The sequence below is a fragment of the Plectrocnemia conspersa genome, unplaced genomic scaffold (genome assembly GCF_051122295.1).
Source record: "Plectrocnemia conspersa isolate PC_06_02 unplaced genomic scaffold, ASM5112229v1 ptg000009l, whole genome shotgun sequence".
In the NCBI taxonomy this organism is placed as follows: Eukaryota; Metazoa; Arthropoda; class Insecta; order Trichoptera; family Polycentropodidae; genus Plectrocnemia; species Plectrocnemia conspersa.
In genome coordinates, this window is record NW_028277173.1 from 3,960,102 (window position 1) to 3,982,412 (window position 22,311).

Here is a 22,311-nt window from a genome sequence, read left to right on the forward strand (position 1 = left end):
TTGCGCCCTCCTATTGCCCAAAATTCGATTTAATGTACTTTGACCAATGTTTTTATTTCAGACTTCCATAGTAATGTATGTAAGGATAGCTATGATATTTTAAAAACATAGTGTAATATCGAATTGCAGACAAACTATGGAGCAATATGCGAAATGCGACATTTTCCCTCTGAGAGATAAATGAGTTTAGCGTATATTTTGAAAGCTAACGAAAGTTCTAAGACTATAAACTAGTTTTAGTACTTTTATTGGGTTAGGTTTGGTTTTGAACAGCAAATAGACGTTACGCAACTGGTGAATTGAGTATCATAGACATTTTAGCAGTATATAATTTCACCAGCACATATCAGTTATATTATATTTTCGCTAGTAGAAATATACATCTACTGGTAAAAACGTATTTGGTTGCGTTTACATTGCGCGCGATTCTTGTATTTTCTCTGTCATATGGAATGAATATTTTTTATGAATTCCATATTCTTATTTACTCTTCACACATTCCAGAAAAAAATATTTTAGATTCGAAACGTGCAAGGAATGATTTCTTATGTATCTTTACAATCATAATTATTTGTTTCTTTCATTCTAGTGGTTTCATAATAAAAAACATAGTTAACAAACAACGGCTTTTTTATTTTCCAAAGAAAAACAATACATATTGTAATTTGTCGAGTCTATAAAGCAAATCCACATACGTATATGTGTGACAAGATAATAAAACATAATTAAAATAACCTTGAAGTTTGTAAACTTACCAATTCAAGGTTTTACAGTGGTCAAATGTTACGTAACAATCAATATGGTTATAAAGGGCGAAGATAATAATAAAATATGACATGGAAATGCATCTGATAATGAAGTCATTTTTACGTACAAAAATACTAATTAAAACAAAATTTGTTCATAAAATCACCGTTTTAAAAACACTATATAATATACTGATTCATGTTCAACTTTAAATTTAAAACTCTATATTCAATCTTGAAATAAAATATAACTGAGAAGCAACAACCTTATATTTCTATAATACATGCAATACTGAAAACGCATTTTTAACAAGTTAGCTATGTATACACTCATATACAAAACAAGTCTATCGATTAGTTTAATGAACGCAATAGCGGTTAAAAATTGCCTCATGTCTTTTATAAGTACACTTAACCGACAGCCTAATGTTCTACACGCTAAATGCACACACACACAAACATACTATACAGAAAATTTGACAAATTCTTATTGTCTCTATATGTTTATAACGATAACAATTAATCTACTCGGTCATGTTATATATTTTTGTAATAATGAATTATTTTATAATTAATTATGATTACAGTTTCAACAAAATCACTATTTTTAACCTTTTGATTGCCGAACCCTTCTAAATATCAATGTATTATTATGTAAAAAAATATTCAATTAAATACCATTTCCCAATAAAAATGTATCTGATTCTTTCTTCAATGATCTCGTCGGATTTAGTAATTCTTGACAAATATGCTAAAGCTGATATATAGGATTTCGGCAACAAAAGAGTTAACGATCTCAATAACTCATGGACGGTGTGTTTATAATATTTTTTTTAAAGTTTCACATAAGATTATCACTGCATAATATAAGTTAAAACACAATATATTATCAAATTTTAGTATAATTGAAGAATAAGAATATAAAAAATAAGATAATAAAGTAAAAAAAAATAAAATAAAATCATTTTAATACAGATAAAAAATCACAGAGAAGAATATTTACTACCATAAGTTCTTATTTAGTAAAAAGATTTTTTTTGTTAATTTTCTTAACAAATAAATATAGGGTGATGGAAATATAAAACAACTAACACCCCATATCTATAAAAATGCTATCAATTATTGGACAGAAAAGTAATCAATCTTTTGGTATTTTAATTTTATATACCTTTTTATATAAAAAAAACATTATTTATAAGCTTATTAGGCTAAGCCAGTTAAATGCCGTAATCCATGCTTTTCTTCAAATTGTCGGTAATATTTATTAATAATTATAAATTGCATAAAATTAATATGCAAAATTAATTATAGCTTCAAAGATTCTTTATTACTAAATATATTGATTTTTAATCTGGCTAAGCCTAATCTTTTAAGAAACAGTTAATTAAACTTACAGATAGATTCTATGTTTATGATATGAAAAAATTGATTAACTTTCGGAATCACTAATGTTAGGTCATAAGTTTCGCTATCTTTGTTTTTAAAAATATATATTTTAATCACTCATATGATTAGTTGGCTTTCAAATGCATATAAAAAAATATATAAGATTACTTAAAAGATAAAACAGGGATGATTTTATAAGATTCTTCAATTTTTTCGAGAAAGTATTTCTTGAAGAAGTAGAAAGTTAGCTAACTAAAGTAAAACTAGAAGGACAGAACTTTTAAAGCAACCCAATAGCATCAATAAATATATTTCATAAATAGGTCTCCGATCCCATTGTATTTGTAACCATTATTAAATTTATATAAAAATATAAATATATATTTTTAACGTTTAACACTATTAAGAAACTACTTGTATAGTTTCCGACCCAACGCTACGAGGTCTGGCGACCTCGGAACGTACTCCTTTAATCAGTCAATGCTTAGATCGTGGATCTTGTCAAATTTCATGCCGGGTACGTGAAGATTGCCAATGTCTTTCATCAGCGAATTGAGCATAGAAGGATTCGGTTGTGGCGCTGAAGATGTCCCGGGATCGCTGGAAGTCGACGGCGTTTGGATATCGTACTGAGAGTTCAGACTCAGTGAACCGATGCTGTCTTCTAAAGAGTTTCTCACTTCAAAGCACTCCGATATGCCTGTCGATAACAATAATACGTTATAAATTAATCAGTAAAAATATGCAGTTAAGAAATATAGATTACCGAGTAAACTGCGAACTTCCGACGAAGGTTGACTGAAATATAAAAATTTATAAAAGCCAGGACTTTTCACGCCGCTACCGACGGGAAAGCTGAAGACGACGATTCTGGCGGAGTCGTCCACAGAAGGTATGAACGAGTTTATCTTGCCCATGTATTCGTAAGAAATGTAATCGTCAAGGTTTTCAAAGTCAAACTGTAAATGTGATATAATTTATAATATGTAATATTTCTATATCATACTATAATTACGTTACCTCAAATAAACCAATCCAATCAGTCGGATGTATCTGAGTGTCGCCGGACAGTGAGAATTTGATAAGAATATCAGCATCCCCAAAGTACCACACGTCTTTGATAGGCAAAAATTCAATACATCTTTCTGTATAGTGTGAAAATACCTACAAAATGAAACAATTTATCAGTAAACTAATATTCAAACATAAAATCATATATATTGTACATAGTAAATGGAAGAAAAAAATGTTAATTGCATTAGATAACTCACAATTTTATCCTCGAGCACTCCATCGGAGAAGAAACTATAATTAGAAGAATCGGTGCACATTCCACGACTAACAACTATACTCTGTTTCACACGTATCTGTTAGTGTCATGTTATACAGTAAGAAAGTTAGAAAGTGTATAAAATGTAGTTATAACAAAAAAGCACATAAGTTACATGCATGTTAGATCAGAAACACCTAAGATTTTTTAAACACTATTACCTCATGAATAGATGTATGTATAAAAAATAATATTTGCATTCTGAAGCATATTTTATTTGTGTTTCACAATATATTTGCCATAAAAAAAAGATATGCAAAATTACAAATATATCATTCGGTTTAAATAATAAGCTTTCGTTTTTTAGATTGTGAATTTTATTTAAAAAAATGATGTAAAATCAATTTATTTATAATTGGATATTTATGTGTCACATTGATCACAAAATTTATGAAAAAATACTAATCAATAAAACAATATTAAAAAAACAATTTTTTGTAGCGATTTTTCTACCAAGAATTTTATTTTTCCTATTTAACCCTTTAAACGCCAGGGACTTTTTAGTGAGTCACCTGTTATTTCTCGTCAAGCGTCTCTTTCTAAAAATAAAAATTAAATACTTGGTTTACTTAAAATAAAGCTAGTACAATAATTTTTAATAATTAAAAAAAACTGTAAGTAATTCGTTGTGGTTTTAAAAAATGAATTTGTTTAAAAAAAGTGACTCGCTGGTGAGTCACTGGCGTTTAAGTGGTTAAAACCACGAGTCTTAAATTTAGCTTTTTGTTAATTCAAATTAGACAATGTATAATTTGTCAAAGTGAAAATAATAAATTTAATTTAAATTTTGAAAAAAAAAATTGATGATATATCAAAAACAAGAGCTTATTTTTGTATAATGTGCATATTTAAAAAATCTTAAGTTTTCATATGGGCTATTAGTGTTACTAAACATAATAATAGCATAAATGTGCATATGGTTTAGAATAAAAATAGTAAAGCACATTGCCAATAGCAAACTTAGGAGTGTAAAGTAAAATAAATTCAAATGTAAAAATATGATATGTTACGGTAGTTATATTTTCACTGGTATAAATATAATTTCACTAACTCAGCCAGTTAAAATGTACCAAGCAATTGATTTACAATTTCACTATTCTGTATCAGTAAAACGTAAGTACAGTAGACTCCCCAATAACACGGTAAATTGGGTACGTCTCTTTATGAGTGAGCGAGCCAAAGAGGGCCTCCTCTCACCACACGCGCCTGTTTCATACATACGTATTGCAAAAATTGTATGAGTATTTTTGCGTCTCCAATTTACCGTGTTATTGGGGGGTCTACTGTACGTGTATTTCCATATGAACATATATTCACAGAATTGTGACGTCATATTGTTGGACAAAATACTACAATATTTAAAAAAAATTAAAGCAAACCAAAACGAATTAACATTATGAAAGCTCAAAAGTTTAGAAGCTGGATTTGGTTAATTATTTTAGGTTAGGTTTGGGTTTGAACAGCAAATGGACGTTATGCAACTGTCAAATTAAATTTAATGAGACATTTTAGAGCAGCATATAATTTCACTAGTGCCTATCAGTTAAATTATATATTCGCTAAAAATGTATTCGGATATGATTTTAATGATTTCACTGAACATATTCACTGTAATATAATAATAAATAATTTACATATAAGAAATGATAGTTCAACATAATAGTGGTACCTGTCAATCGTGTCATTGAATATGATATATCAGTTTCCTATTTCATCATGCAATCGTTCAATGCGTGTATTGTAACGTTATGTTAGTTTATGTGCAAATTAAGAATCAAATTATATTTTAGTATTAAAAGCATATTTTTAAAATTAATGAGAGTACTGATAAATAGTAATCTAATACACTGTACCTTTAAAATGTGACTAATACTTGAATCGAAGGGACTGTCACAATATAATTTACCTTGATTTGAAATTCTGCTACCACTGGTTTGTGGTCACTCAACGTGTACTGCGGTAACGAGTGATAATTTAATTGATCGGCTTTTAAAGTGATGTTCTCGTACGTGTTCGGAATCACTTTGTGAAGTATCCTATCAGTCCATGAAGGTTTACGTCTATAATCATCACAACGTGTTAATATAAGATAGAAAGTTTGATGAAAAAAATTTATAGATTTTATACTTCAAGTCATATTCATTGGTCCCGGTTGTGAATTTGTAAGTCGGTGGAAACTTTGGTGGAGTTTCTTTCAGTTCTGAGAATGCTAGCTCTTTTTCCATGACCATTTTAAGTTGATCGTATTTTAATAGTTCGGTGTAGTCATCTTTTTCGGCACGAGTTACTTTGTCGGCTATGTTCAACGGCAAGTCAGGACAATCTTCCGATACTCTGAAGTTGAGGTCTCCGAGCCAGAAGACGTAACTGAAATATATAATGTTTATTACACCGTATCTCATTGTGTTCACGGTGAAAATATTTTTTAAAATTATAATGAGTATAATATGTGATATTATGGTGAATTCATCAATAATATACATTTTCAATCTGTAAGTTAAACTAATCATCAAACAATATTGCTGTGGATATTACCAGCGGGTAATTGTGAGATATTAGATAAAGAAATAAATGTGGATAACCCTTATATTTGGCTTAGGGAAAGATGTGAATGCACATGCCAGAAAAATTATTATTGACCGAAGAAATGCGTCCAGCACACATGACATTATCCAATCGACACAAAAGCTATATTGTTTTGGATTGAAGAGTGACACTCTTTGATGAAAGTAGTGGTAAATTCAAACAGATCAGATGGGGCACACAACATTCGTTGTCAAGGTGACGAAAGATTCAGCCAAAAATGTCTCCAGGCGACAGTTTTTCAATTTATATTGTGGAATCAGTAATTATTATATAATTATAATTCGAATCGATCATCATAGGTTAGGCTTTCCTAGATTTTCCTGATCTCACAAATGAATTTTATGATTATTAATTGAAATTTAAATTTTTAAAAAATCGTACATATTTAATATAAAAAAATCTTTAATAATAAGCTACTTTAGCTCATAAATAATCATATATCGATGACTTAAAGTGTAAAATTGTTAACTCCATATTTATCAATTTTACCTGTAAAATTCTATTCAGTTTTTTGTTTTTGAGAAACAAAAAACTGAATAGACAACTTTAAAATAAGACAATTTCTCAAGTTTGTAGTGTTTAATTGGAGATTTTGGGGATAGCAATTTTTTGAGCATACGTTTTTCAATTAAGAGTGGAGTTAGCAAATTTACACTTTATAAAATAAAAAAATACATTAGTACTCACTCATGATATAAAATATTTACGGTGTCTTTTACGCTATATGTATGCTGCTTTATGATTGTATTGTAATCGGTAATTCTATCTTCGAGTTTTTCTTCATGTGCAGCCAAATGTGAATTGACAAAGCAAATCGAACACCCGTATATCGTCAATCTGATGCTGACTGCTCCTTTATTTCCCTAAAACATAATAATTATATATATTATAAGAACCATCCAGAAGCAATATTAAATAGTGAATATTTTATTTTTTGTAATAGATGTATAAAAGCTTATATAATTATAAGAACAACCGTCTGTTTTTATAAAATACAGCAATATTTTAGCAGTTTATAAATATTTAGGATACATTATATTTTCCGTAGATAATAAATATACAAAATTATGTTGATTTTTAAAATTTATATGTACCGTTGATTTTTTATTGGGTACTAAGGATTCTGTGTAAAAAAAATCCAAGAATTTATTCTCCCAACTTTACGCTTAACACTTTACCTACCGCTCACGCCAATTGGCGTCCTGAGTGTGCCGAAAGTTAAACACCGCAGACGCCAATTGGCGTCCTGTGTATGTTTTCGTTTCCATGTCAAATTAAAAATATATATTTAGTGTTTTATTTGCTTTTTTTTAAAGAGATAACTAAATAAATGTATGAATTTTCATTTTATTTTATTTTTTTTTATTTTTTAATTATATTTAGACAAATGCGAAGGTTTTATAAATATATTTTATATTTCTTTCATCAGGCAGTTTCACTACCAGACAAACTTATGTATCTTTTGATGTGGTCCGAATATTTTAACAAATTTTTCTAGACATGTTATAAATGTAACAATGCATGAATTCAAGCCATTATTAAGTGGTTCTCAACATGTGGTTCGCCGGAAATAGAAATTAATTATTACATTTCCTTATTATTAGATTTTAAAACTGATTGATGATTTTAAAATTATAAAAGCAAGTAATCTAGGAATTTAAATAAAAATAATTTAAATTGAGTTAACCAGCGGTTCTCAAACTTTTTCAAATTTATAAAAACTTTTATCCAGCACACTTTTTTTTCGGACGGTGTAAAAAAAGAAAAAATATGATATTTTATACACAAACATATAAATATGTATATTTAAAAATAATTTATTGGGTAAATGGGTTTATTTAGAAATAAAGTCAAATTACATAAAATTAAAAAATACGATGTACATATATAAAAAGTACAAGACACTAAAAATTTATCATATCATTAACCATTAGATAGTATTGGATTACTGAGAATCTCAAGATTGTCAGATTAGTAAGATTCTATTGTATTTTTTTCTATCCTGTTATAAGGAAATTCCAACATATTTTTTGTGAGTAAATATTATCTTCCGTCAGATATTACTGGCTTACTGGAAATACCGAATCTCAGTGACACATTATTTTAGAAAGTGGGAATTTTTTCGAGTTATTATTTTTGAATTATTAGCACGATACACATAAAAACTTATGGATAAGAATTAAGTTTAAGTTATACTATCGTGTGAAGTACATCTCGTTTTCGTGTGCTCGAGTGAATATTCGAAAAATATTACGAACTGTTTATAAAACATAGTTTTTTAGTTAAATACGAGTGTAGAATCTACGTGAAAATAATTACAGTTTATGTTATTTAATATAGTGTTAAATATATATAGATATTCAAAGTGACAATGAAAATTATAATGATAGTGATTCAGACTCCTCTGTTCATGAAAGAAATCGTCCACATGCTATGATGCTCATGAGCAATGAGGAAGATGAACAAGAAAAATATTTAGAAGACACTTTACAAGACACAAAACTTTATTGAAGATGACTTGTTTCCCGTTATTGCAGAAGAAACGAATAGACACCATAATCAACACATCAACAGATACAAACTGAAAATAAAATCTAAAAAATGGGTGGATGTAACGGTACCAGAATTAAAAAATTGGTTTGAGTTGATATTGTAAAAAAAGTAAAGAGTAAAAAAAGGCTCATTACACCTGTATTAGACAATAAATCCACTAATAGGAACCTTGATATTTACAAAAACCATGAGTAGAAATAGGTTTTATCAAATATTACGTTACCTGCGTTTTCCCAATAATTAAAATGTTTCTGATAATGTAGGATTACTGTTCAAAGTACAAAAAATAATTGACTATTTCTCCGAAAGATTAAAAAATATGTACAAACCAAGCCAAAACATATCTCTGGATGAGGGTATGATCCCATGGTGTGGAAGATTAAATTTTCACGTATACAACCCCAGTAAGCTCACAAAGTACGGTATAGTGATAAGAATGGTATGTGAATTAGTGTCAGGATACATATCGAAATTTAAAATATATTCAGGAGCTGGAATTTCGTTACAAGATTCAATATCACATCTAACATCAGACAAAAAATACAAATGGCATCATCTTTATATGGACGATTTTTATAACAGTGTTGAAATAGCAAAAAAAATATATATGAAAAAAAATAGAATCTGTGGTACCATAAGGAAGAATCGGGTTTTACCAGAATATCTAAAAAATGCGAAATTACGAATATTTGAAACCAAATAAGGGGTAATATTGTTGCAATTGCGAAAAACAGTAAAAAATCAAGACACTTTAAACTTTCATTATATAACTAGTTATTGTGAAAAGTGATTTACACGTGAAAGACAATGTAAATTATCTGTGTATGTGCTTGGAAAATTTCACATTACGATGGAGTGAATTACAACGGTTAGTGAATATTTTATTGCAAATGAATTATATATCAGTAAACTCGTATTAGTAAAAATGTCACAATACAAAAGAAAAGTTTGCTTGAAAAAAGTTTTTACAAATTAAAAAAAGTTTGAGAACCGCTGGTTAACTCAATTTTAATTATTTTTATTAAAATTTCTAGGTTATTCGTTTTTATAATTTTAAAATCAAGATAATCATTTTAAAAAGCTAATAATAAGGAAAAGTAATAATTATTTTGTATTTCCGGCGAACCACATGTTGAGAACCATCTAATAATAACTTGAATTGATGCATTGATACATTTATAACATGTCTAGAAAAATTCAACGAAATATTCGGACCGTAGCAAAAGATACATAAATTTAAATAAAAAAGGTAAAATTCGCGAAGTTTTGCGAAAAAGTGCCGGTATTTAGCGTAAGTCTGGTAGTGAAACTGCCGGTCGGTAAAGTGTTAATTTGAAGATAGAAGAAAAAAAGCAGCTAATTGGTTTAATACATTTTTATAAAAGCTCGACTATATTACCAATAAAAACCATTTTCGAAGCTGCTCGTAAAAAATATATTTGAATAACGGGGAGGCTTTATTAAAATGACTTTTTATAACTTAGATAGTTACAAATTGGATATTAAAATAAGAATACTGATAACGATTGCATTAATATGACGTTGATAATCAAATAATAATTAAACAAGCAACTAATAAATCCAGTAAAAATAATAAATGTAGTCGACGAAATGAATTTAAGATTTTGCAATCAACCATAGAACTGACTCAAAATCTAATTGTTTTATATAAATCTTAACTAAAAATTAAGCCAACATCAACAGAAAGCGAGCGAGTACTCCCAATGGTAGACGTACTTTTAATACTGTTTAAAAACTTATTTTGACCAGTAAAATAAAATAAGTATTCTAATTTTATAATATAATTTTACAATTGCTGTTTTGTATATTTAATTGAAATTGCGTTTTTAATAAATTAATAAATAATCACATACCCATGCTCCTCCTAAGCCTGTGCGAGTGTATTGAGTTTGAATGTCTCTCAAGTGGAAGAGATGATTGCGAAGAGTGAAAACCAATAGAAGCATTCCTTGAAGCCGGATCTCTTTCACTCTTACATAGTTGCTTTTTTTCAGTATCGTTGTTATAGACGTAGTCCAAGGATTGCGGAAAATGCTGTCTTTTAAAAAGTTCTGCGGTTGTGAATTTACTTCTTGAAATCTGTAACATGTTACATGGTCAATCAAATAATTTATGGGTCAATTAGGTCATGGAGCATTTAGTTAACACTGGAGCAAGGTTAAATGTAGAGTAAGTCAAGCAAAAAGTGGCAGACAAAACTTTATTAAAACCGATATAAACTGGCTTTATCATTTTTAGCTGAAACCGAAACACCTTTCTGACTATGTTGCAAATACAACATAAAATTTATATATGTATGTATATGAACATAGGATCATACAGACTGAATAAAATACCTCTTAACCTTTTGAAGTACATAGGCCGGTAAATTGTCCTAAAGAAGTGATGCGTGTGTCTGAAACCAGAACGGCTGGTTTACCCCAATATTTATCATCATTACTTTAGGGCCGATATTCCAGACAGCAAGGAAAAAGCTGGGAGCATCCTTTTGACTTGTCAAATGACGTGATTTTCTAATACGCAAGAAAACCGTGTACTGTTGCAAATTATACTAGATGTCCCAATTGTCTAATTTGGATCCGAAAACTGTTATGATGTGTACCATTATAATATTGGATACTAGCAATAAATTGATTTTTATTGTTTTAACCTATTATATTATTTTTATATGCAATACGTCTTTAACCTTTTATCTTTTACCAAAACATTCTTGATATAGGAATACAAGTAGACGTCGTATTTACTGACTTTGAAAAAGCCTTTGACACAGTTTGTCATGAGTTATTAATAATAACAATTTTGGACCATGGTGGCGTAGATTATTTCTGCTGCCAATTATCAAAATAGTATTTCACTCCAAGAGTCTAAGCTGAGCCCTCTACTATTTAAATACGGCAGTTATTAATTCTAACTTTATTTTGCATGACAATGATTTAAAATTGTTTATATGCATTCAATCTGTTGAGGCTCTTTATGGAGATGGGCTTCTGTTTATTGTTTGCTCTCCATTGTCGGAAAATGACAGAGATTATGTTATGTTATCAATCTCATTCACCATCAGAATATTCCTACAATCTGTGTAAGCATTTTGGCTATATAAACTTCCACTAAAGATCTCGGAATTACTTTTGAGAGCAAGTAGAGGTTCTCTCTACACGTAAACGACATTTTCCAAGTTGCTCGGCTTTGTAATAAGGAACGCATTTTACTTTAACGATCCGTTAGTTATTCGTGTCCGAAACAATAAATCACCGGAACCACAAGATTCCTATTGCAGATACGACCTTGGACAATGCCCATCAAGCAAATGTCGCTTTCTAAAGGCGTATACCTATTTCGATGTTCTAAGAAAAGAGTACATCTATTGGCTAGATAATCGCTGCATGATTGTAATTGGTCAGCAAGCTTTGCAGCTCTGGATACTTGAGTCTGGACTCCGATGAGGAGAGGGCAGTCACAAGCAGTCATATGCAGACTCCAGTGGACACTCAAAGAGACTAGCATATGCCCGTCCGCATGGATGCACACATCCTGAGAGGGACTTAACCATACAAGCACCGTAGCAAAGAGGGATCAACTTCCGCTGTACACCCGCTGCCACGCCACTTACATAACCTCTGAAGACCACATCATGTATCATCCCTGCGCCAACTTCTCCACCACTGGTCGGAAAAAACATTTCGCCATTCATTGTCTGTCGTAACATATGTAAAGTCATGCCCCCCATAAAGTGAATGAGAGAGTAAACATAATTTACAAATTTATTTTAATTTTAAAAACAATAAAGAATTAAATGTCTCATATTTCATACTTTTGCGTAGCTTTGTTTTAATAATTCTCATTGCTGAGAACTCTTTTGGTTGCTGTTGACGTCAGTATTAATGTTAACAGTGAGTTAAACAAAAAATATAATTTTTCCGTCTGCTTTTAAAACATATCCAATTACTTGAAATCTTCTTCTAAATTTTATTTTTTTACAGAATTTAGCCATTGGTTTTTCTACTATCGTAGAAATGGCATTTTGTAACTCTTGTTCTATAGAATCGGACGCAACTAATATGCAAACTTGCACATTCTCCAATTCTTGTGAAGAATTGGAGAATAGATCTCGACACTCTCCAAAAATATATTAGGGTGTATCCTTTCAATTATTTCTTGCGCGAAGAAGTGCAGCGTTTTTGGAAGATATATGTAAATTGGAAGGTTTCCCTTTGTAAATATATATCTTAGGTCCAATGGAGGACCAGAGATTAAGCCGTAAATAGCAGTTCTCAGTAATTCTGTTATGTAACAGAGAAACGACTGCGCCGCTGCCGGCACCTTTTTTATGATAAGGATGGCTGGCAAAGTGAAAACAAAAACAGGTATTGCATATGTGACATTTTTACACAAATAATCCATAGAATATGCGTCATTAAACATAGTTGTTAAATATTAGCAGTGAGTAAGTCGCAATAATCATATTTAAATAAAAACAAATTGGAAAAAATTGCACAAAATGTGTTTTTTTTAAAAAAAAAACACTTTTCATTGGAAAATAATACAATGTTATTTTATTTTCTGTTACCAACTAAAGATATATTGTACTAGACCAGGGGTCGGCAAAGTGCGGCTCTTTGGCTCCTTGAGTGCGGCTCTGGCACAAATATCCACGGATATTTGTGCAATTAGCCCGGGCGCTAATTCTGGTCAAGTGTCCTTATGTCCTGATTTTCTGCTTCATAACAAGGTTCGATGGTTATCAAGAGGGAACGTTTTAAAACGTTTCGCGTCCCTATTGCCAGAAATTGAAGCATTTCTCCTTGAGAAGGGTGTTCACTATCCAGAACGTACAGACAATCAGTGGATCCAAAACTTTCATTTCATGGTAGACGTTACGTCTCATCTAAATCAGCTTAACCGTAAACTACAAGGGAAAGGAAACACATTTTTTTCGATGTTAGAAGAAGTAATTTCATTCGAAAACAAATTATCCCTTTTTGCTCAAGATTTTGAAAGGGAAACATTGTTTCTCTTTCCGAGCCTGCTGAAGCATCGCCAAGAAAATAATTCCTCTATTGACAAACACCATTTCAAAACAACAATTTTAAATATGAGAGAAGCATTTCTCAGCAGGTTTCAGGAGTTTAAAAACAGCAAAGTGACCTAAGCATTCGTCAAAATTCCTCTTAATGCTACAATAACTAAGTTGAAATTTTCTTCTTTTGGCATTGACATTAGTAACTTTGAAATACAAATGCAGGATTGAAAAAACGAGGAAATATGGAGCTCTAAATTTCACCGTTTTTGTATTAATTTGGAAATATTGGAGAAGAGCGAATGTGATATTAGTTCACAACACAAGTGGTCTGCTTTGAAAGACCTGGAGATTGAACACATGATCATTTTCAACGTTTGGAATAGTATTCCTGACTCTTACGATCAGCTGAAAAAATTTGCGTTTGCTGTTCTTTCCCTTTTTGGTTCTACATATTCATGCATCAACAAATAAATCTTTATTAAGTGTGAAATCAAGTTTTATTCAGTGTACCCGTAATTTAATGAAGGTCTAAAATTATAATAAAGGTTTACTAAATTAAAAAACATATTTGGCTCTCAAAACTTTTTTGAATCGTTGTAATGTACATATTTGGCTCTTCGGCCAATAAGTTTGCCGACCACTGTACTAGACTATATATGTAATTAAAATGTGTTGACGGATGTTTTTCTTACATCAAACTTAATTTATCTTTAATTTTTTTAAGTAAATAAATATGAAAAATATAATCTTTATCTATTGTTGTAATATTATTGCTTTTTATTGCCTAACATCATTGAGAGTACACAAAAAAAATTCAAAATTTTAAAACACATTCATTTAATAAACGCAAATCAATGATTTAAGAACAATTTCGCATATGTTAGACCAAATTGTCTGGGACTAAAATGATGCAGTATTTATGTATTTTTTTTCTAGAATATTTACTTAAACATTTACAACTGAAATTTAATTAATGTTACTTTTAACATGAGTAGATCTAAAGTATACGAGATAAAAATATTCCAAAATAAATATTTAATGTGCGTTAATTAAAATCAAATAATATAAATAAATCACACCACAATCACATAAATATTACAATCATTAATTATATATGTATATCATTTTTTAAAGTAAAAAATGTCGCGTTTTGAACAGATTTACAATTTTCTACGCTCTTCTTTTACAGAAGGTACTTTTGGATAATCATAACTGACAAAAAAATAATGAGTAATATAATTTATTGGAATAAATTGGCGAGTAGTGCTCTAACCCCTGGTATAAAAATTTAGGAGGCATCCAGAAGCAGTCTATCAAAGACGATGCGCTAGATTTATTGTTCCAAAAGAATACAAATCTGGTGTTCGTATTTTCAAAAATATATATATGAAAGTGTTTTAGTTAAAATATTTAATATATCAAAACAATAGTTGCTGTGGTAATCGAATGTTTAGGTTTTGCTAATTAATAAACACGGTAAATTATGCGAGCGATATTTGGATTCTTTTTTTGGTCAATTAATTAAAATAATAATAATTATGTCAATCCCGGTAATACCGGTATTGACTGTTTTTTATTTCAGAAATATCAGTTTTGAAAATTCCGGTATTATTGCAATCCTTAGTTGGGATATGATTCGCTGATCGTCTCACAAAAAGTTGTATGCTACTAAGCATTTTTAAAGTACTAAAGGGTGCTATTGATAATCTAACTATTCTTGAGGAATTCCAGTTTTGGGTTCCGGAACGTCTTCGAGAGTCACAATCGCGTCCATATCTGAAGCCTGTTTGAGCCAGGACGTTCGCACTAGTTGACTCGCCTATGGTTATTACCATCCAGTTCCATAAAACGCTGCATCTATTTAATGCCAGCTACGAGGAGCTCATCTGCTTTGTATAAATTCATATTCATATTTTATGATTTTTTTTATTATATACTATGTATTATTTTTGATCATTTTGACACATTGGGGTGACCTGTTAGGTCATGATGGACTTTTTAATTAAATACATAATAAACGATTCTGGCTGAAACCAAAAATTTTTTTCTGTGTCTATGAAGATGACATTGATGTTAAAGCAAACACTAAAGTATTTATAAGCCTGGAAAAATAAGTAAGATATATAAATTAAAATAAACAATATTTTTTTACCCCAATACGTAGAAATCTGGTAACGGACGATGTTTATTCATTGATGGAAAATCGAGTAATCCATTGAGATCCTCAGTCGGAGTGCTAGTGGCTACGTTCCACGTGGCAACGTAAATTCTGAGTTAAAATAAATATTTATTATATGAAAAGTAGATGTAAGGATATACAATATGATTCAATATTACCGTAAATTCTCCATATTTATGGTATATGAGAGCAGTTTCAACAGAAGCGTGGTTTATATCATACTCTTCGATATAAAAATCTGAAAAATAGACGGTAGATTCATAAATTTATTCAAACTGCGAGATCGCATATTCAACCTAGAATGATATCGACGATAAGCTTTATCTTATCAGTTAGATAAGAAAGATGCAAAAAAATCTATTCATAAACATTGAAACTAGTTAGCATTGAAATATTTTTTTATGTATATTGCTCTGACAGTCAACACATTCGAATGCATAAGCTGTTGAATAAAAATGCCGTTTGATTTACATAACTCAAGTATGGTATTTATTTAATAATTAAAAGAGTGCGAATAAATTAAATATGAATTTTATTTTATATACATTTTTTTAACAACAACATAATTGTATAAAAAGTGGACAATAAAAAAGTATGATCTCACAGCCACAAATAAATTAACGGAGTCATTAAAATCAAAGGTTAAATTGAATTCAATGAACATATTTTTGTTGAGATTGTTTATTAAAAAAGTTAACTACGAGACTATAGTATTATTATATAATAACATTTTTGTATGAATGTGTCAAATCAAACATAAGTATATATAAAGACGACGTAAATACGAACCAATCTGACAACACACAACTGCTAACTGGAGTTGACAATTGAAGATCTGTGAACACATATGTGTAGATTTGTGAACGCTTATGTGAATAATTATGAACACGTATTTAAATCAATATAGATATTTTGAAATTTTAAATACTCACAATTATTATTATAATATTTTAAACATATTTTTAATATATACAAACAATTCTATATGTTATGCTAAATAATATTAAATATGTTCGCTATTACCCCAAATACAAATACGTAAATTTAGAGCTATGTAAAATTAAATAAAAATCATGATTATTCACACGTTGTGTCAGGTAAATTATAAAAAATAATATTATCTATTTTAGTTTATTAATAGATTTCACAATTTAATATGTTATTTGTTTACTAAAGCGGCTTCCATAAATTATGTCACATGTTTTTCGTAAACTTTTTACTCCCCCCCCATCAGTAAAACTATTAGGCGGCTGCAATAAATGATGTCATAAGTTTAATGGGGGGGGGGGGAGTCAGCGGAATTGAGACAGTGTCAAACAAATAATCTGACTCAACTACTCAACAACTTATGATATCTGTGTCACAAGATATCATTGTGTCAGATTGTTTGTTTCACACCGTCACAATTTCGCTGACCCCCCCCCCCTTCCCCATTAAACCTGCGACATCATTTATTGAAACCGCCTAACCGTATATTATTTTTATCCATTTTCTGATCTGATCTTATCGTGATTCTGATGCTATAAATATTTTTTAATTATTAGAACAAATGGTTTTACTAATAGGAAAATAATTTATTTACAATGTAACTTTTTTAATGTATGGTGTCAGGGCTGGCCCGAAGGGAGGGTTGTACGGGCGGTCGTCATAGGCGATAGCCACAAAAGGGCGGCAATTTAGGGCTGATTTACACTCCGCCAGTTGTTGGCATGCCAGCTGTAAATTGACTGGCGGGTCACTGGCACGCGACGATTAGCATTCCAGTCCACTAGCTCCTTACCGTTTACACAGTGCCAGCAACTGAAAGAATTATTGTTGCGAAAAAGCGCTACTCACCCTGCGCCAGTACGGTAGTGTGGTGGAAGGGGGAGCTGGCGTGCCAGCAAAACAAAAATATTTGTTCTGCTGGCATGCCAGTGGCATACTGGCTTATCCAGTGACTGGCGTTAAGCGTTTACATGGTGCTAATCGCTGACATACAGTGACTGGCAACCGCAACTGGCATCGTGTAAATCAGCCTTAAGGCTGACTTACACGGTGCCAGTCACTACTGACATGCCAGCCGGGTGGCGGAGGGTTGTACAATAAAAGAGTTTTGAATTATCTCATATTTAATCACAATAAGATGCAATTTTCAACCCTTGTTATTTATTAAATTGGTACAAAAATACAAACTCCTTATTTTACGTAATTTTACAAATAGTTATATAGTATATACATATGTATATAGTAGTGTAGTAGCGATTTTTCATATAGTTCACTTGACATAGTTTTTTTTATTTAATATTTACTAAACCATTTATAAATAAATAACTAATAAATATAATTATTCCCAAATCGCGGAATTGGTGATTGTAGACTATATTTTCTCGCAATAGCTTTGTTTAGGTAGACATAATCGAAATTGCTAAATCAAAGAGATCGTGGAAGTTAGTTTTATAAAAGCCTATCTTGTGCCGATGCCTTATAGCTATATATGCCGATCCCGAATAGTATGTGTGCTGCCGTCCGCCTAGGTCGCTGTCCGGTTTAAGAGAGCGAGTCCTGCGCGTCTTCCCCTCGGTCGCCTTTCTCCTCCCCCCGGTGTTGCCATCACACCACACGCCCTCCTGATGCCCTCATCATATAAATTCCCGAAGGTAGGCGGGACGTCTTCGTTGCCGTGTTGGTCGAGGTGTTGAGCTCTGCTCCTCTTCTCGGGAATCTTCAATGTCGGGCGCGGGAGTCGTCGCGTTTTCTGCTGCTGTAGATGGCCGTTCTGATGGGGTCGAGGGCAGCTGAGGCAATAAGCTAATCGTAGTCAGCTGCGGTCTGTCCTCCCTTGGCGCCTTCCTCAAGTCTAGGACGTGTCGCGGAATGCCATCTACGATGACGTTGTTCCGCGACACAATCCCGGTCACGCGCCCCTCGGTCCAAGGTTTGGTGCACGACGACTGCGCTGGTTTAACGAGCACAGCTTCGTTAACCTCGAACCTCGCTTCTTCCGCGTCGCTCCCTTCCGTCGTCGTCGCCGGGTGCCTCCACTTGTAGTTGAATATCATTCTAGCCGGCGACGAGGTGATGTCCTTCGGGTCTTTTGGTGCGAGGTTGTACCAGAATACCGCTTGAACTGGGGAGATGTTGGTTCTGGCTGCCGTTCTCTTTATCGTGCGGTGGTGACGTTCGACGATACCGTTTCCTTGCGGTCGGTACGCGGCTCTGAAGCGTCTTCGCACGTTCCACCGGTTGCACATGTCGGCCACTCGGTCAGATCTGAAGGCTGTTCCGTTGTCCATAAGCAGCTCCTCAGGTGGACCCCTCTCAATGAACAGCTGCTCCAGCTGTGCCGCGATTTCAGATGCGGCTTCGGAGCGTAACGGCTTCCATACTCCGAATCTGCTCGGGCCGCAGTCGACGATCGTGAGATATCGCTCTCCTTCGTAATGCGTCACATCCACGGCTAGCCTCGTCCACTTCTGCTTGACCTCCAACGAACCTTCCTCGTGCGTCGTCGGGTGCGGGTCGATCAACTGACATCTGTCACACTGACGTACGCAGTTCTCGATCTGGCCGCGCGTGGCGCTGGGCACTACCATTCGCGCGAGATGAAGGCTGCGGTCCACCCCGAAATGGTGCATTTGATGCAGCTCCTCAACGGTAGCGGCGCAAACTGGTTCACCTGGTTCAACTCTCCTAACCAGGTCTACCCAAGACTTCTTTACCCTGGTAAGGGCGTCCGCTCGATTCTTCTCCGACGGAACTTGCACAATTTTGACGTTTATGCAATATTCGTCGAAGAGCTCGCGTAGAACACCCAGTCGTCTCCTGACAAGCATCTCTGCGGCGCCGGACACTTTCGCCTTCGGGCCCGCCTCACACGCAGAGTTCAACCAACTGACGACCGTCGCCGAATCGGTCACGATGGTCAGTCTTCGAACTCCCCATTTGACAGCTAGGTTTACGCCTTTAAGAACTGCGTCCAGTTCCGCGACGTTGATGTGTCCAACGTCCGTAGGCTTTCTAAGCCATGCTGCGTCCTCCACCACGTCTCCGTCAATCTCGAGCGCTACGCCGTACGCGATGGAGCTCGCGTCGCACCACACTTTCCCCTGCTCCGTTCGCAGGATACTCCACTTTCCTCGCACTGGGTCGTCTGCGCGCACCCTGGCCAGGATCTCGCGCATCACCTTCTCCGCCCGCCTTCCGACTGGATCTTCCCAAGATGTGCCTTCGCACGCACGCTTTACAAAGCTGCAGGCCACCCTCAACCAATTGCCGATCGGGTAGTGGCCCACTAGCTTGCCGCAAATGGAGAAAAGCGCTCGTCGCGTCAACTTGGACCCATTTTCGAGTGTCGGGATGGAATTACCCCGTCTAAAGCGAAGGGAACCGTCCGCTTCCCGTCTCACCTCCATTCCCAACACTCGGCCGCCCTCCAGGTCCTCTGTCGGTTTAGCCTCCAGGCCAAACTCTTTCAATAACGCCTCCACTCTGCTCGCCTTCACGACGCTCTCGTCCACGATTATATCGTCGATATAATTATCGGTCCCCCGTCGGACCTCGGCGTCCTGTGAGAGGACATGCTCCACAATTCGGTTCATTATCTTCGGCGCACTGCTCAGTCCGAAACCGAGTCTCGTGAGGCAGTACGGTTTCCCCTCGTACCGCACCAGCTGGTGACGCCAAAGATTCTCGTCCACTCTTACTTGGAGATAGGCCGCCTTGAGGTCGATCAACTTGAGGTGCCCTCTCAGTCTTCTCCATTTGCGCACTGTTTCATCGCATGCGGGTGCTTCCATCCCGGAGTTGCACTCGACGAACTTGTTGAGTTCGCGGTAGTCGAGCACCGGCCGAACTTTCGACTTGTTAGGCTGGGCCACAGCCATCAACGGCAGAACTCCTCGGGTTTGAGCCGACCACGGACGGAGCCAGCCTTTGTCGATCCACTTGTCGATCTCTTTTTTGAATTCGTCTTTCAAATTGTTTCGGCTGACGCTGCCGTAGTGGGAGATCGCGTTTTTGAGGTCTGCAGGGCCATCTTTCCAGATCCATCTGGTCGTCCACGACTTGCCGTCAAACCAGGCGCAGAAGTCCTTGTCATTAATGGTCACAGTCGGTGAACTGGAAGTCGCGGCTACGTCCGTCTTCCGCTCGCATACTCGACGACCTCTTCTGACCGTCGCTAGCGATACTTCGCCGAGAAATTTCACGCGGTCGCCGTTGATATGCACACCGCCGAACCGTTTAATGACGTCCATGCCGCATATTATGTCGACGCCGGGCAGCAGATTGTTCATCACTAAGCAGTCGATGGTCGTCGAATGACCGTCGATGGCCAATCTCACGTTCGCCGTACCCTCGCATCGCACTCTCGAGCCGTCCACTGCGACCACTGTCACTGCACTCGCTTTCGAAGCGATCTCGGTCCGGGTTCGGCGCGAAACTATTGTTTTAGCACATCCTGAGTCTATGAGCGCGCGAACGGCCCGCCCGTCAATCGTCGCATGGACGATCGGTAGCGCCGCAACGTTTACTTCGGGAGACCCACCGGCGCACTGGAACTCCCGGGCCCTTTTCCCGACGGGCATTCGCGCTGCATGTGGCCCGAGCCGCCGCACGTCCAGCACTCCAGCTTCTCTGTGCAGTCTCGGAGCAAGTGAGGGCCTCCGCATCGGAAGCACTTTTTGCCGCGCGCGTCGTTCAGCGAGTTGCGACTTCCCCTCGCCGCGCCTTTGCCGGTGCCGGTGCCGTTGCCCGTCGCTCGCCTCGCGCCGTTGACGTTCGTGGCTCCCGCCGCCGCGACGCTAGCGCCCTCCACACCGGGCTCGGCGTCCCTTCGCACCTCTCGCCGCTCCGCGTACTGCTCCAAGAGCGGCCTCGCGAATTCGGCCAGCTCCGACGGGGCGGCCGCTCCGCTCGCGTCTCGCGTCCAGACGGCGCTCGCCACTTCGGCCGGCAGGCAATACACAAAATGGCGAGCCATGAATGCATCTGTGTTGACGGACGCGACCGTCGCGAGCTTCCGCAGCTCTTCTAGAAACAGCTCCGGGTGCTCGCCGTTCCACCTCTTCTCCATCAGCATGGAGTAAGCCTTCCGCCCGTCAGGCGCGAATACTTTGAATAGCGCCGCTTTTATGGCCGCCACGTCCTGCTGCGCCGCTTCGCTGAGCGCGTCGACGATCACGCTCGCGCGTCCCTCCAGGAACAGCGGCACGATGGCCGCGATGTTTGCATCTCCTCGAAGTCTGACAACGCGCTCCAATTTCGTGAACCACGCCACAACGTCCCCCTCGCCGTTGAATGGCCGCACCACGTCGCAGATCCGCACTTCTGCCATGTTGCCCGGATAGCTTGTGCTGCCGTCCGCCTAGGTCGCTGTCCGGTTTAAGAGAGCGAGTCCTGCGCGTCTTCCCCTCGGTCGCCTTTCTCCTCCCCCCGGTGTTGCCATCACACCACAGTATGTATCTTTGTTTTGACCAAGTCGAGAGTGGCATCAATCGCGGTGGTAGGA

General features: G+C 35.5%; 2 protein-coding genes across 2 annotated transcripts; both read right to left on the bottom strand.

Annotated features, from left to right (window-relative positions):
• Nucleotides 1-612: 612 nt before the first annotated feature.
• On the bottom strand, nucleotides 613-16,681 carry LOC148231616 (inositol polyphosphate 5-phosphatase K-like). The gene is made up of 10 exons (XM_088192387.1): nucleotides 16,611-16,681; nucleotides 15,980-16,059; nucleotides 15,795-15,911; nucleotides 10,476-10,701; nucleotides 6,736-6,911; nucleotides 5,590-5,829; nucleotides 5,369-5,522; nucleotides 3,153-3,296; nucleotides 2,899-3,091; nucleotides 613-2,832 (listed from the first exon to the last, which is right to left on the bottom strand). Exons 2-10 carry the CDS (start codon nucleotides 15,991-15,993, stop codon nucleotides 2,606-2,608), a joined length of 1,491 nt encoding a protein of 496 aa, XP_088048513.1. The 5' UTR covers nucleotides 15,994-16,059; nucleotides 16,611-16,681; the 3' UTR covers nucleotides 613-2,605.
• A 1,761-nt stretch (nucleotides 16,682-18,442) lies between these two features.
• On the bottom strand, nucleotides 18,443-21,097 carry LOC148231617 (uncharacterized). Its single transcript, XM_088193655.1, has one exon. It carries the CDS (start codon nucleotides 21,095-21,097, stop codon nucleotides 18,443-18,445), a length of 2,655 nt encoding a protein of 884 aa, XP_088049781.1.
• Nucleotides 21,098-22,311: the final 1,214 nt, after the last annotated feature.